At 34.4% G+C, this 16,583-nt stretch overlaps 1 protein-coding gene across 1 annotated transcript in view; it reads left to right on the top strand.

Moving 5' to 3' along the window:
• Window positions 1-16,583, top strand: part of LOC145665502 (sodium-independent sulfate anion transporter-like) — a 113,516-nt gene that overhangs the window by 29,317 nt on the left and 67,616 nt on the right. Inside the window, exon 4 of the mRNA XM_081732809.1 lies at window positions 3,610-3,830. Within this exon, the coding sequence (XP_081588935.1) occupies window positions 3,610-3,830 (221 nt within the window). The remainder of the gene's footprint in view (window positions 1-3,609; window positions 3,831-16,583) is intronic.

Here is a 16,583-nt window from a genome sequence, read left to right on the forward strand (position 1 = left end):
GACATTCCTTGTTTTGTCCCCTTACGCTTCATATATATACATATACATATACATATATCGGGTGTTGCAAAATAAGTGTTACAACTCTTGGGAGGTGACATCTCCCACTGCGACAAGAAAAAAAGTTCTCTTGAACTTTCGGCTATCGGACATAGTTTCGGATCTACAAGGTGTCGAAAACGTGGGAAAATGACTTTCGGACGCCTATAGTTCGGAAACTATCCAACGTAAAGCAGGCGGGTAAAAAATTCGCTAAAAAAGTCATACCTGCTGTATTGAATTTTGCATGTTTCACAATCCTACCATGCATGCGCAAGGGATTCCCCAAAGGAACGTAGGGAGTCCCGGATAATCTGCCAAATGAAAATAGGTCTAATTGGATATGAATTGATAGGGTTTCTACCAGGTAACAATAATTTGTTTTTATTAAGTCGATATCTGGAACAAATACAAAATGGCGGACACCTTCATGCCCGTTGTGTGTGGTTGCATAATCGCCAGGTACGGATGCTGGCCAAGAGTGACGTTCTGTATTAAGTGTAGCGAATTTGTACTCAAATTATCTAGAAAGACATCTGGAGTGTCTGTAGAGCACAACAGATCAAGCAGGGTGATTCACATGTGTGGAAACACTTAACGAAAAATGTCCAGAAATACCGGTACTCAGTAAACGTGAGTTCAAACCGTCGGAAATGTAAGGAATAGCATCAAGAACATAAAAGCCATTGCCAATTCACCAATAATATTTCCTCAAACCGATGCAATATGATGTTCACGGTTGCATACCAATAAGGATGCAACAACTGAGGTCAAGTTGAAATTGTGCAAGGGGACTCACAAAGAAACTGGGTAAACTAAATGAATGTCTCTAGTGGGATCGCATGATCGATATTGAAATGTGGCCAATGTGTGTGTTGATATCAACATGTAGCTAATGGACAAATGTCAACATGTCCCACTACTGCTGGGACACCGTCTCACGTGCGAAAACTAGAAAAATAACGTTGTACATTCTGCTATTACATCTGGAGCACGTTTTGGTAGAACGTAACTACAACACAATTGTATCAATGTTCCTCTTTGTTTGGGATATTGTCCCACAGTCGACACATATGGAAAGAAATCTCTTAATCCATGGTTCCAATTCTGATAGAGCGTGAAAATAACAAACTTTTATCATGTCCCACGTCTTCTGTGACATATGACGTACTCGAAATATAGGAAAATATCTCCAGAAATTCGTATCTTACACACAGTGCACATGCCAAAACAAAGACGAAAATGAACCAAGTTGGCACATGTAACACTACTGCTGGAACAACATACATATGGAAAATAAAACGACATGAGAAATAGGAAGAAATGTCTTAAAGCTCTGATTGTTTACAACTGCGCAGTAGGAATAACAAACTGAAACACACAAGCATGTCGGGTCTCGGGTGGCTGTACAAGAGCGATTACCAAACTAAGTAGGTACTCCTCAAAGAAATGAATATAGAGAAAGTAATTCTCCCTCGAAGCCTCAGGGCTAGAGCGCTCGCTTTCGCTCGTGTGGTCGCAGTTTCCAATCCTACTGGAAGCTCACGGCCTGATTCAAGACTCGAGTAGTTGTTTTCCTATTTTTCGCACGTGAAACGGTGTCCCAGCAGTAGCGGGACATGTTGACATTTGTCCATTAGCTACGTGTCGATATCAACACACTTCTTGGCCACATTTCAATATCGATAATGCGATCCCACTAGTGACATTCATTTAGTTTACACAGTTTCTTTGTGAGTCCCCTTGCACAATTTCAACTTGGCCTCAGTTGTTGCATCCTAATTGGTATGCAACCGTGCACATTATATTGCATCGGTTTGAGGGAATATTATTGGTGAATTGGCATTGGCTTTCATGTTCTTGATGCTATTCCTTACATTTCCGACGGTTTGAACTCACGTTTACTGAGTACCGGTATTTCTAGACATTTTTCGTTAAGTGTTTCCACACATGTGAATCACCCTGCTTGATCTGTTGTGCTCTACAAACACTCCAGATGTCTTTCTAGATAATTTGAGTACAAATTCGCTACACTTAATACAGAACGTCACTCTTGGCCAGCATCCGTACCTGGCGATTATGCAACCACACACAACGGGCATGAAGGTGTCCGCCATTTTGTATTTGTTCCAGATATCGACTTAATAAAAACAAATTATTGTTACCTGGTAGAAACCCTATCAATTCATATCCATTTAGACAAATTTTCATTTGGCAGGTTATCCGGGACTCCCTACGTTTCTTTGGGGAATCCCTTGCGCGTGCATGGTAGGATTGTGAAACATGCAAAATTCAATACAGCAGGTATGACTTCTTTAGTGAATTCTTTACCCGCTCTGTTTACGTTGGGTAGTTTCCGAACTATAGGCGTCCGAAAGTCATTTTCCCACGTTTTCGGCACCTTGTAGATCCGAAACTATGTCTGATAGCCGAAAGTTCAAGAGAACTTTTTTTCTTGTCTCAGTGGCAGGAGTCACCTCCCAAGAGTTGTAACACTTATTTTGCAACACCCGATATATATATATATATATATATATATATATATATATATATATATATATATATATATATATATATATATATATATATATATATATATATATATGAAGATGCGTCAGAAAATAAGGTTACAAGGCCGACATTTCTGGAGTTTACGTCTGTTATAGAGGAATGAGGAGTGTGTGGTAAATTTAATACATAGAGTTGGCAACTGTGCAGAGTTGCAGCCACCCACCACCTACGGTGCTAATTGTAGGTAAACACAAATGGCGACTTGTTTGAAAAACTGGTCTCGCGAAGAAGTCCGCTCAATTTTTCGATTTCTTTGGGCGAAACATGTTGCCGCGTCTGAAATTCACCGGCTGCTGGTAAAGGTTTACGGAGAGACTGTAATGTGTCGTCAGCATATCGCAGAATGGTGTCAAATTTTGCGGAATAGACAACGAGCGTAGTGGCCGATCCATCACGGCATCAATAGATTTGAACACAACTGGGACATCATCGAAAACCCTTCCTACAGCCCAGACCTCACTCCAAGCGACTTTCACCTGTTCTCGCACATGAAGGAGCACCTAGGATACTCTCACTTCCCTTCAGACGAGGAAGTAAAACAATTCGTGACAACGTGGCCCAACACGCAAGGACGGAATTTTTAGCAGGAGGGAGTCTTCAAACTCATCCTACGATGTGACAAGAGCAACAACCGATATAGGGACTATGCCGAAAAATAACCTGATGTATATACTGTCTGCTGGCTATATTGTTATATGAAATAATATATACACGTTACAATGCAGGCTTTTTAATTTTACTTCCAGATCAGCCCTCGTACGTCATATTAAGCAATATAGCAATCTCAACCTGTGTTTTTCACAATTGTCTCCAGAATAGTTTGAGATGTCCTCCAGTACTTTCTCAGGACTATTCACCATTTTTTATAATAATAAAAATGCAAAGATATTATTTTTTATTAGTTTACTATCTTGTATTAAAATAGTCTTGAAGAGTAAAAACTTAAACAACTCATATTATATAATTTCTAATTGCTTCTCTTGGTGTATTTCTTGCAAGGTTTTTTGGTAGAGTTTATCTCAGTCCCTGTATCATCCGGCTTCACTTCTGCAGCTGCTTTGGTTGTTGTTGGATCTCAGCTTAAAGGGTTACTTGGGCTGAAATACAAAGCAAGTGGATTCTTAAGAACTATTATAAAACTGTTTCAACACATAAATGAAACCAGATTAGGAGACTCAATCATGGGATTCTCATGTGTTATTGTTATTTTATTGCTTCGGGTAAGTGTTAATTATAGAATATGTATAAACATGTATAAAAGAGAAACAAAAAACATGTTTTTAGGTAGTAAACTTCTAATCTGAAGGTATTAACTCGTTCACTGCTATGTCGCACGAAATCCGACATAACAGGTTTTCCTATTTCGCTTAGATATCGGAAAATAACCGACACGTTTCTTTTACTTTCATTCTCCGTTGTACCAGACTATCCGACATCTTTCATCATGTAGTAAGTAATACAGTATAGTACGCGTACAATGCAAGTTGTGTCATTTCTGCCTTTCTTCAGGCCATATGTTTTGATATGAGGAGGCAATCGTGTGTTATTGTGTTTATGCCGCTATACTTGTAATAAAATAACAAGGAAAATGCGCTCAAGTTAAAACTAATAAGCAAAAGCTTTTCTAATTTTTTATGTGACCTAAATATGTATAATAAAATTACTGAGCTCATTCTTATGTTCATATATTTTAAAAATGCAGAAAGATTACAAGTAATCTACCATTCTGTTCTCCGCCCAACATAAGTAACAGCTTGGAATGCATGCGACAGAAAAATATTCTTTCAAGACTCAAGACCTTCCTTACAACGCAATATTTTTTTTAATAACTAGTATCTTAAACCATTCTTCATCATTAGTGGAGTCTCCAAAATGAAAATATAAATTGATTATTTTTCAATCAATTGTTCGATGTTTAAAAAACCAAGTAAATATGCATAGTCTCATGCATATACGAGGTATGTAAAAATCGAGATTAATGATTGGTAAAACTTAAGCTATCAAATATTTAGCATAGCAAATTCATGGATCTAATTGGAATATGTTAGTCATAGACCACAAATGACATTATATATATATATATATATATATATATATATATATATATATATATATATATATATATATATATATATATAATAAAACAGCTCAGAATTTAAGCCATTGCATTGTGCTGAATGTGCATTGTGCTAAGGAAGAACTGCATTACAGTAATACAAATATAATTACGATAATAATAACGAAACATTACCAGTACACTTCAAAATCATATTAAATAGTTGAATAGGAAAAGGGGGAATTTGTATTACACACTTTATTAATTTGAAAAATGTATTATTATTACTCACCGAGATTTAAATCCAAAATTGTTGTTTTAAACTTGAGAGCATTAGGCCTAACGTTAGGCCTAATAATGATGACAATTCAGTGAAGTTTTAGTGAAGTTTTCTGCTGGATACTACCAGACTCAACTGATTAATAATATTAGAAATATTAGGATTATGTTTATAAACAGTAAAATCACTAAATTGGGAGAAAGCAAACATAATTCTAATGATAGTTGTTGATATACTGATTTTTCTAAATTAATGCAATTAACAATAGTGTGAATTCATAATTATACATAAAATAGGCAATGCACGAGTAGTTAGGTATAGAAGAAGAAGAAGAAGAAAGTAAAAAGACCAGCAGAAGAGGGGGTGAGAGAACTCGATGTTGAAAATTTAGTATATTATGAAATTATTGGATTTGTGCCGTTAACCTATATAAAAAAGTGATTTGGGAATAACCTCAATAGTTTTCTTTCGGTTGCCGAGTTCTCACAAAATTTTTATTTAATATTTTCTGACCTCCACCCCCGGTGGTCACTAACTATTGCAAGCCGCCATGACAGAAGCAAGCAAATGAAGTCAGAGTAAAAAGTCGGGTGACGGCCGAGATTCCCGGCTTTTGGAGAAGGGAAGGTGGGCTGTTATCGGACTCCTTAAGACTGTAAGTAATTGTACCTGGCTTCCAGGTAACCTGATTTTTCTTATTTTGAACAATCACATCTTTATGGAGATAAAATACCATCTTCCAAGATGGCGTCGGTGAAGTAGGAGTGTATTGTGGAATTAAACAGTTTGAAAATTTTTATAAAAACTAATAACTTTTGGAAGTAATCTTGCGAAAAATGATCAATATAATTAATATGGATAGCTAAATTTCATTTGCGTTACGCATCTCACTTATCTGCCATAAATGTCTCCACGTTACTATTAATCTTTATAGTCACTTCAAAATTTTGCATGATAGAATGAATCTTAAGTCGGAATGCATTTAGATATAAGCGAATTTACCCTTATTGCGTATTCGGTACATTTTCTTAGTTTACTGTAAACTCACGGTATGATTAGCTTAGCTCCGGAATATTTTATGAAGGTTGATTCACCTTGTGGCTCTTAAATTTATATGACTGACAAACTAATGCATTGATCCACCACAATAGTATGAATTTTCTTGCATGTTGTAAAAAAAAGTATATAAAAAAATCACGTTCCATAGTAGTATTGAGAATATCCTGTCACGTATTTGTGTTTCTTATCATCAATCATACCATATGTATATAATTCGCTGTTCATTATTTTTTTTCTCTTTGTAGTGCATAAATAAAATATTTAATGTGTTGTCCGAAGGCGGGCTAAATGCTTAAGCCATATCTGATATATGCTACAGTTTTAGAACTCAGCTGGAGTTATACAGTAGCAACACAGATTGGAGGACATTGTAGAATATGAGTGACAGTTAGATAATTATGTCCTAAAAATTGGAACGTTCAATAATTTTTTTTAGATAATTAAAAAGGGGATGGATCAGTATTTGGTAGATTTTTTTCCTTTTCTTGTTTGTAAAACCAGTCATGATACGAATTTAGTCGAAGAGCAATTATTGTAAATTATTGTAAGGCTACTCAATATCAATCCTTGCCTGATATATTGTGACTAACGTACCGATTCGCTGAAACTGTCTTGTGATTATTAAATATATCAATTGAAGTATCAATATGCAACTTTATTGAATTGTTATGAAATACAATTGTCTTAAATTATTAATCAAACTGGATTTTTTAAACTTGTCTCCGTTTTGTAATGATAAACCAACCTAAGATAATAAAATTGTTATCCTAACTTGAGCTTATGATTTTGAAAAATAAACTAATTTATTAAATAGCAATGTGAACAGTGATAGTAGTAATGATTTAGTGTGGTGACCATCAAAAGACTTGCGACAGTTGATAAGATAGTTTATCAATTGTTTAATTAAGGATAAGGGCAGATAGTGAGTATCGAAGGAGGTGACGAAATTGGGTCAGGTTTTTTTCCCTGGAGATAGATGATGAAATAGATGGGAAGGTTGAATGACCACTACGAAGGTCACAGTGGATGCTCCCTGCCTTACGATAAAGAATCTATGATTGTGAAATAATAAAAGCTGGAAATGACCCCCAGGACCCATGGCCCCTATGCAGGACCCATACGAACAGTATGTGAGCATATTTTAATGTTTCGTATAGCAAGCTATACTCATACACTATGTGTGTGAGCAGATAAATGGAAATGGTCCCTGGTTCCCAGGAACACAGTGGATAGCCCCTGGAAATGACCCTAGGACCCACGGCCCCTACGCTTCATTAGAAGCTACCTGTTAAAAAGATGTGAGCATATTTTAATCCCTCGTAATAATTACTCGAACAAGGTGGGAACAGATAAAAGGAAATGGTTCCCTTTCCTGCGTGCAGGGCCCCTGGAAATGACCCCCAGGACCCATGGCCCCTATGCAGGACCCATACGAACGGCATGTGAGCATATTTTAATGTTTCGTATAGCAAGCTATACTCATACATTATGTGTGTGAGCAGATAAAAGGAAATGGTTCATGGTTTCCAGGACCACAATGGATGACCCCTGGAAATGACCCCCAGGACCCATGGCCCCTACGCTTCATTAGAAGCTACCTGATAAAAAGATGTGAGCATATTTTAATCCCTCGTAATAATTACTCGAACAAGGTGGGAGCAAATAAAAGGAAATGGTTCCCTTCACTGCGTGCAGAGCCCCTGGAAATGACCCCCAGGACCCATGATCCCTATGCAGGACCTATACGAACAGTATGTGAGAACAATACAAGCTACCTGTTAAAAAATAGGACCCATATGAACAGCATGTGAGCATATTTTAATCCCTCGACTCGAACAACGTGAGAAGTTAAAAATAAGCCCCTCCCCCTCCTACAAGTATACTATGAAAAGGGTAATATTTATTAAATACATTTTTCTTACTTGTGAGCTGAAGACTAAATGGCACAGACATCCTTCCTTGAGAGCCGATGAAATTCAAATGAACGAGCGAAAAGCCGTTTGGCTTGGCTTTAGTGACGTCAAGATTAACTTTGTACCGTATCAGAATGATAAAACTGATTAAGCTAGACTTTACTTATTTACAAGAAATACAGATTACTTGCAATCATCTACAAACATTTGTATGATTTGAACTTAATGAGAACTTTGAATAACAATCACGTGCGAGGTTAAAAACCTTTATTATCGACAAGCATGAGTGATATCTAACAGAGTTAATCACAGATGGATCACGAGTTTATGTGTCCGAGTTTAATTGATATTGACGATAGAGAAAAAATAAACCGATAATCACGAGAACTGATGGGTTATTGAACGCTTGCCCTATTACAAACTGAACTTGTATTTGTAAATATATATATATATATATAAACAATTTGGAAACGTTATTACTTAGAGATAACCACAGAACGGCAAAAAACATTTATTTTGTTATTACAATCTAATACGAAAAAAATAAACTGCAACTTTAGAGATTAATGCCCCGAACTGCACAATTATTATTATTGTATGGATTTAATGTCCACGGTGAGAACATTGAGCATGCACCACCTATATGCAATAAAGCATATGGACTTATGGGAAAAAAATGGTTCCGCCTATACTAAATAAACTACTTATATATAAATTCCTATGTTCCTTTTTTATATATTATAATTGTTACTATTGAGAGTGCCTTTTATAGTAATTATTTGTGTGACTGCGTGTATGTGTGTTTGCGATTTCTAAAAAAGTTTGGACGACCAGCGAAAATTGTAAGATATTATTGTAGTTGATGTATATATCCACACATATTCACTGACGCGCCTTTTGTACATTAATATTTAAACCAAGGGCTAACGAACAAATGTAAAATTGTAATTCACTTTAAAAGTACCGTAATTGTAATTTACCGTATAACCTAACTTAACGCAGCATTGTTTACCTTTGATAATAATGTATAATAGTAATGTATAATAATGTTTGCCCTGCCCTCCCCCACTTGTTTGCACGGTGGCTTTGCACCGCCCGGCGCACATGGTTGCGCGTTGACTTTACCCTGCCCTGCACACTTGTTGCCGCGTATGCTTTTTTATATAGATTGATTCCTGTATATACTTTAATCTTATTTGTGGAAACAAGTTAAATGCACACCGGCTTTGCACCGCCCGGCCCACATGGTTGCGCGTTGACTTTACCCTGCCCTGCACACTTGTTGCCGCGTATGCTTTTTTATATAGATTGATTCCTGTATATACTTTAATCTTTTGGAAACAAGTTAAATGCACACCGGCTTTGCACCGCCCGGCCCACATGGTTGCGGGTATGCTTTATTCTGCCCTGCCCTGATTATATATGGGTTCGTGTGGTTTTTATATATAGATTAAGCGACACTGCCATGTATATACCTTGAACTTATTTGTGGAAATAACTTAAAGGTACACTTGCTTTGCAAGGCCCCGCCCACATGATGGCACGCATAGTTTTTATACACCGCGCCCTAAATTTAATTTGCACATGGACATTGAGTGCCACGTTTTAAAAACTATTTATTGTAATTATTGTACACATGCTTCCGTATAAATACATCAGGTGCACATCATGTGATATGTAATTGTAGCTACAACCGTATGAATAAATAACATGTGATTGATAATTATCCACGTTTGATTATGCATAAGGTGAACACGTGATGGGATGCTTAGCAACACATGAATAAGCATTATATGACACTGCCACAAGTAATTATGATATCACATATTGTGAACATGTGATGGGAACGCTATGATAAGATATTATAAAAGAAACTGTTGACGTACTACGAAATAAGATAGATAGGGTATTGAACTTATATGATTAAAGAACTTTGTCACTAATTAAGATTGGCAGAGCGATGAATACACAAGCGAGAGATTACCAATGATAAATAAAACTGAATTTAACATTATAGGTGTTTTGAACTTTGAAAACTTGTTGTTTTCGAAATAATATTTGTTTTAATAGGTCGGTTTAAAATATCATGTGGTTTCAGTACAACATGATAACATATTGTTTACATGTTTTCCGTATATCATGTGCTTATGATCACGGGTTGTTTTTGAAATTATATTTGAAAAAATATAATGATCATGTGATAAAATGTTTCCTTATATACGGGGGTTTGAAGAGAAGTTGTTCATAGAGTCATCAATGCTGTAGAGACGATTAAGAGTTAAGTAGAGAGGCAGATTTGAGATGGATTGTAATTCGTCGTATTTTAATATTGAACCGTCAAAGAAGAAGTTTAAGTCTTTAGACTATTTTTCTGAAATTTCCATAGACACTCCGGAATCTCCAGAAATAATTATTGAGGAGGAGATTATTGATCTTAGGGATGAACCGGTTTTAATTCCAACATCACCAGTGGGATCACCTTCATTATTGAGAGCATCAAATACTGGACCATTGTTTGGTACAACATTAAAAGTACCATCAATGAAATGGACCTTAACGCTGGATGCTGAGGAAGAAGAAGAAGCAAGACCACAACCATCGACGTATGTGGAGAATGAGGAAGCAAGACCCCCATCACCAGATTTATTTATTGAAGAGGAGGAAGAAGAAGAAGGAAGACCACCAGAACAACAACCATTGGTATATGTGAAGGAGGGAGAAGCAAGACCCCCATCACCAGATTTATTTATTGAAGAGGAGGAAGAAGCAAGACCACCAATGTCATATGTAAAGGAGGAAGAAGAAGTAAGGCCACCATCGCCAGACTTATTTAGTGAGGTGGAAGAAGAGGAAATTCTTCGTTTATTTCAGGAATTGGACGATTTTAAACCTGATACACCAAATGCAAGTGTTACACCATCACCACAAAAGGAACCATTAGATTTATCAGTGCGACGAAAAGAAAAGTGTGAGTGCGGTTTTGATATTGTGGACAAAAACTGTATATATAAAAGTATTTAAATTGGAAACCTGAAAATGTATTATTGTGTCAAGGCTGCGCCTTTAATTATTACAATCAGCTTGCACATCATTGTTTGCTGACAAACCAACTATCATTGGAGGCGGAAGCATGGCTTATTATGTCAAGTGAAAATGTAAGAAACGACGTTTATATTATTTGATTTCACATGCTAATATGTATGTTAATGAACAATTGTTTAACAACAATTATAATGAATTATTACAAAATCCGAAATATATTGAGGAATTACCCAATATACTTTTGGAGAAAGACAGAAATACCATTTGAAAAGAAAGTAACAAGTGAAAATACAATTTTTAATGATAATCTTATATTTAACGAAGTAAAGTGTAATTGTACTCCTAATAACGTAGGTGAAATTTGTGTAAAACAATTACTAGAAAATTATAAACTTTTTGAATCTTTACTTTGTGAAGGTTGTGCAAATCGTAGTGAAAATAAAACTGCACATAAATGTTTAACTGAAACCGATGAGGAATTAAATACTGTTGTGTGGAATTTCCTAATTAAAAAATCAACACGTGCTCAAATATTAAAACAATATTTGAAAATTCATGTAAAATATATAAATACCAACATTATTCCAAATCTTATAAACAAATTTAACTATACATATCAGGAAATTACATTTAACGATTATCATATTTTTGATTTAAGAGAAGCATATCTTGAAAAGGATAAAAAATGTGTTTCAAAAATCGTTATTGTAAACACCGGTGTATTTTCCTAAATAAATACGACAAATGTGAATATCATTGTTCTTCTTTTTCTATAAAAGAACACTGTGTGTTAATGTGTATTGCCCGTTGGAAACCACATCGAGAACTTTTATGTTACGGATGTTTTCAAAACAGAAGCAAAATAGAAGAACACGTTTGTATTACTTCGGACTATAATATGTTATGCTATAATGCATGGCGTACAATGGTAAGCGCACAAACTTTTGATGATTTATATGAACAATTTGCAGCAGTGCATTCTCATACTGAAATTGATGATTGGGAATTTACATGTACATTATATAACATGTTATTAAACAAAGACAACATTGAATTAATTACCAAATTATTTTTACAAAAAGATTTACTATATAATCCGCATTTTAAAAAGTTGTAATGGAAACTCTTCTGTTAATCAATTTGTAAATAATAAAAACATTGTGTATAAATTAGCAGAAAACTGTCCAATATGTAATTGTGCATATACTAATATAAATTTTGAATGTATTAAACAATATATCAAAGAATGTTAACATTATTAAAAATACAAATGTATCTGTGTGTATATTTTATTGCGAATAAAATTTTATCAGTGTATATTACTTGTTTTCATTTTTTATTATTATTTCCTTAAATGTATTTTTCTTTTGTGTAAATGCGTTTTACATTATGCTTAAAGTATTCTGTAAAATTAATTCATGCAAGGAAAAAAAAGCTTTAACATGTGCATATAACAAGACAAAATTCACATGTCATAAAATTTACTTGTGCATTTTATAATGCATGCATGTGAGAAAACTTTTTTTTAGTTTGCGGTTTTTTTGCATTTAGTTTTTAAACTTGTTTTTTTCGAATTTTTATACCATATGTATATGAAAAAGTTTCTACAGTTTTCATATTGCATTTCTAATTAACGTATAACTTTTTATAATTTACAAGTTGTGTATTTGAAAAATAACTTTCTTCGGATTAAAGCTCATTGTAAATACCAATTCTTATATCCAATAATCGTATATTACCTATTTTTATTATTATTCAGGAAAAGTTTTTAATACTAAATAAAAATAAAAAAAATTTTGGTTAAATATTTATTTCACTAACAGAAAAATATATATATACACGCAAAATAATAATAATACAAAGAAATAATATGTGTACAAAACAAAATATGTATACAAAAATCAAGCATTAAATGTTACATTTCTGTCTTTCTCCAAAAGTATATTGGGTAATTCCTCAATATATTTCGGATTTTGTAATAATTCATTATAATTGTTGTTAAACAATTGTTCATTAACATACATATTAGCATGTTAAATCAAATAATATAAACGTCGTTTCTTACATTTTCACTTGACATAATAAGCCATGCTTCCGCCTCCAATGATAGTTGGTTTGTCAGCAAACAATGATGTGCAAGCTGATTGTAATAATTAAAGGCGCAGCCTTGACACAATAATACATTTTCAGGTTTCCAATTTAAATACTTTTATATATACAGTTTTTGTCCACAATATCAAAACCGCACTCACACTTTTCTTTTCGTCGCACTGATAAATCTAATGGTTCCTTTTGTGGTGATAGTGTAAGACTTGCATTTGGTGTATCAGGTTTAAAATCGTCCAACTCCTGAAATAAACGAAGAATTTCCTCTTCTTCCACCTCACTAAATAAGTCTGGCGATGGTGGCCTTACTTCTTCTTCCTCCTTTACATATGACATTGGTGGTCTTGCTTCTTCCTCCTCTTCAATAAATAAATCTGGTGATGGGGGTCTTGCTTCTCTCTCCTTCACATATATCAATGGTTGTGGTCTTGCTTCTTCTTCTTCCTCAGCATCCAGCGTTAAGGTCCATTTCATTGATGGTACTTTTAATGTTGTACCAAACAATGGTCCAGTATTTGATGCTCTCAATAATGAAGGTGATCCCACTGGTGATGTTGGAATTAAAACCGGTTCATCCCTAAGATCAATAATCTCCTCCTCAATAATTATTTCTGGAGATTCCGGAGTGTCTATGGAAATTTCAGAAAAATAGTCTAAAGACTTAAACTTCTTTGACGGTTCAATATTAAAATACGACGAATTACAATCCATCTCAAATCTGCCTCTCTACTTAACTCTTAATCGTCTCTACAGCATTGATGACTCTATGAACAACTTCTCTTCAAACCCCCGTATATAAGGAAACATTTTGTCACATGATCATTATATTTTTTCAAATATAATTTCAAAAACAACCCGTGATCATAAGCACATGATATACGGAAAACATGTAAACAATATGTTATCATGTTGTATTGAAACCACATGATATTTTAAACCGACCTATTAAAACAAATATTATTTCGAAAACAACAAGTTTTCAAAGTTCAAAACACCTATAATGTTAAATTCAGTTTTATTTATCATTGGTAATCTCTCGCTTGTGTATTCATCGCTCTGCCAATCTTAATTAGTGACAAAGTTCTTTAATCATATAAGTTCAATACCCTATCTATCTTATTTCGTAGTACGTCAACAGTTTCTTTTATAATATCTTATCATAGCGTTCCCATCACATGTTCACAATATGTGAAATCATAATTACTTGTGGCAGTGTCATATAATGCTTATTCATGTGTTGCTAAGCATCCCATCACGTGTTCACCTTATGCATAATCAAACGTGGATAATTATCAATCACATGTTACTTATTCATACGGTTGTAGCTACAATTACTTATCACATGATGTTTAATCATGTATCAAGGGTCAAAATTACTCATCGTCACATGGTGTTTAGTCATGTATCAATGTTCAAAATTACACATCGTCACATGATGTTTCGTCGTTCAACAAGTTTATCTAATCGTACAAAGGTCAATTCATCCGGGTTTTCAAAGCGCGCTAAACCTCAGTTCATGTCTTAAGTTCTTCGGTAATGGATGTACAAAAACAAGACTCCGTCTTTAGTACTGTAATCAAATATGGCTAGACATACAAAATAATGCCAAATAAAATATTATGTTAATATATATATCATTATATTCAACAAGTTCACCCATGTTTTCACGCAGTCATATGTTAAGTATTGCCACTTAGTGGCCTTATTCAAAAGCATTCAGTATAGTATTAAGTCGTCTGCAAACGGGTTCATAAAACAATATGTCTCTGGCCATTTTTTCCAATTCCCATTCTATATGCATTTGCATTAACAGTACATATCAATGTAGCCTTATTCCAAAATTCTAAAATATCCTAAGACCCATTCTATACGTGTTTCCAATAACAGTACACATGTATGTAACCTTATTCCAATTCTAAAATATCCTAAAGCCCATTTTATACACATTTGCGTTAACATTACACATCTATGTAGCCTTATTCCAATTCTAAAATATCCTAAAGCCCATTTTTTATACACATTTGCGTCAACAGTATACCTGTATGTTGCCTTATTCCAATTCTAAAATAAGCTAAGGAACATTCTGCCCCATCACAAAATTTATTCTCAATCTAAGTATAGCAAAAAAGGCCCTCATTCTGTACTGCGACCCACCACAAAATTTATTCTGTAACTATATATACCAAAAGAAAAAGCCCTCATTCTGTACTGCAGCCCAGCACAAAATTTATTCTGAAACTATATATACCAAAAAAAGGCCCTCATTCTGTACTGCGGCCAAGCGCAATATTCATTCTCAAACTAAGTATCGCAAAAGAAAGGGCTCTCATTCTGCACTCTATAATTAAGCTTCCCCCTTGAATATTCCCTAAATAGGCCTTGAATATCCCCTAAATATTCCTTGAATATCCTTTGAATATTCCTTGAATAGTCCTTTTTTATTCTTAGTATACCCCTTGACTATCTTTAGTTTCCCCCCTTTGATTATTCCTTAAATAGTCGCTGACCATCTTTAGTATCCCGTAACTACCCCTTGACTATCTTTACTATACTCTAATTAGTCCCTGCCTATCTTTAGTACCCCCTAATTACGCTTTAATTATCCCCTAAATAGTCCTTGAATATCCTTAGTTTGGTCTAACTACCCTTTAATTATCCCCTAAATAGTCCTTGAATATCCTTAGTTTGGTCTAACTACCCTTTAATTATCCCCTAAATAGTCCTTGAATATCCTTAGCTTGGGCTAACTACTCTTTAAATATCCTTAGTATACCGCCTTGACTATCTTTAGTATACCCCCTTGACTATTCTTAGTATCCCCCCTTTGATTATTCTTAGTTTGCCCCCTTGACTATTCTTAGTTTGCCCCTATTTTGTTTGTTACTAACACAATGTGTCTTACATACTGTTTGAATAAATATTATAAGGATTGCAATACATTGTACATAAAATCATAAGTGGGGCATCATTCCATAAAATGGTAGACACAAAGGAAAATGGTCCATAATAACAGCCGTGGACTTCTATTTTGTGTATAAAATAAGTATTGCAATAATCTATAAAGTTAACTCAAAGGGTCCATTCGCAATTTTAAACGCAATAATTATTCACAATGCAGTATTGCACTTTCCATGTTGGTTTGCGTTAATGCAATATGTTTAGTTATTTTTATTTTAAAAACTAGGCAAGACATATACTTTTTTCCTACATGTACTAAAACTATAATATAAAAATTGCCATTTCTTAGTAAAAAACACAATTATTAATAAGTTATTTCAATTATTAATAAGTTATTTCAAATACTAAGGACACTTGCAAATCGCAAAAAGTTAGATACGGTATCGCAACGCGTCATTAGTGGTGCCTCCTAGTGGGTGAAATCATAAGTATGCAACATCGTGTGTGTGAATCATGCGAGAATGCGGCTTACATTTCCACGTCGTAAGAAGATTAAATAATTTGGTAAAGGTAATCTTTGTTTTATACATAAGAGTATTTTATGAATGCTTAATTTATT

Source organism: Thermobia domestica, chromosome 11, assembly GCF_964235325.1.
Source record: "Thermobia domestica chromosome 11, izTheDome1.hap1.1, whole genome shotgun sequence".
Taxonomy (NCBI): domain Eukaryota; kingdom Metazoa; phylum Arthropoda; class Insecta; order Zygentoma; family Lepismatidae; genus Thermobia; species Thermobia domestica.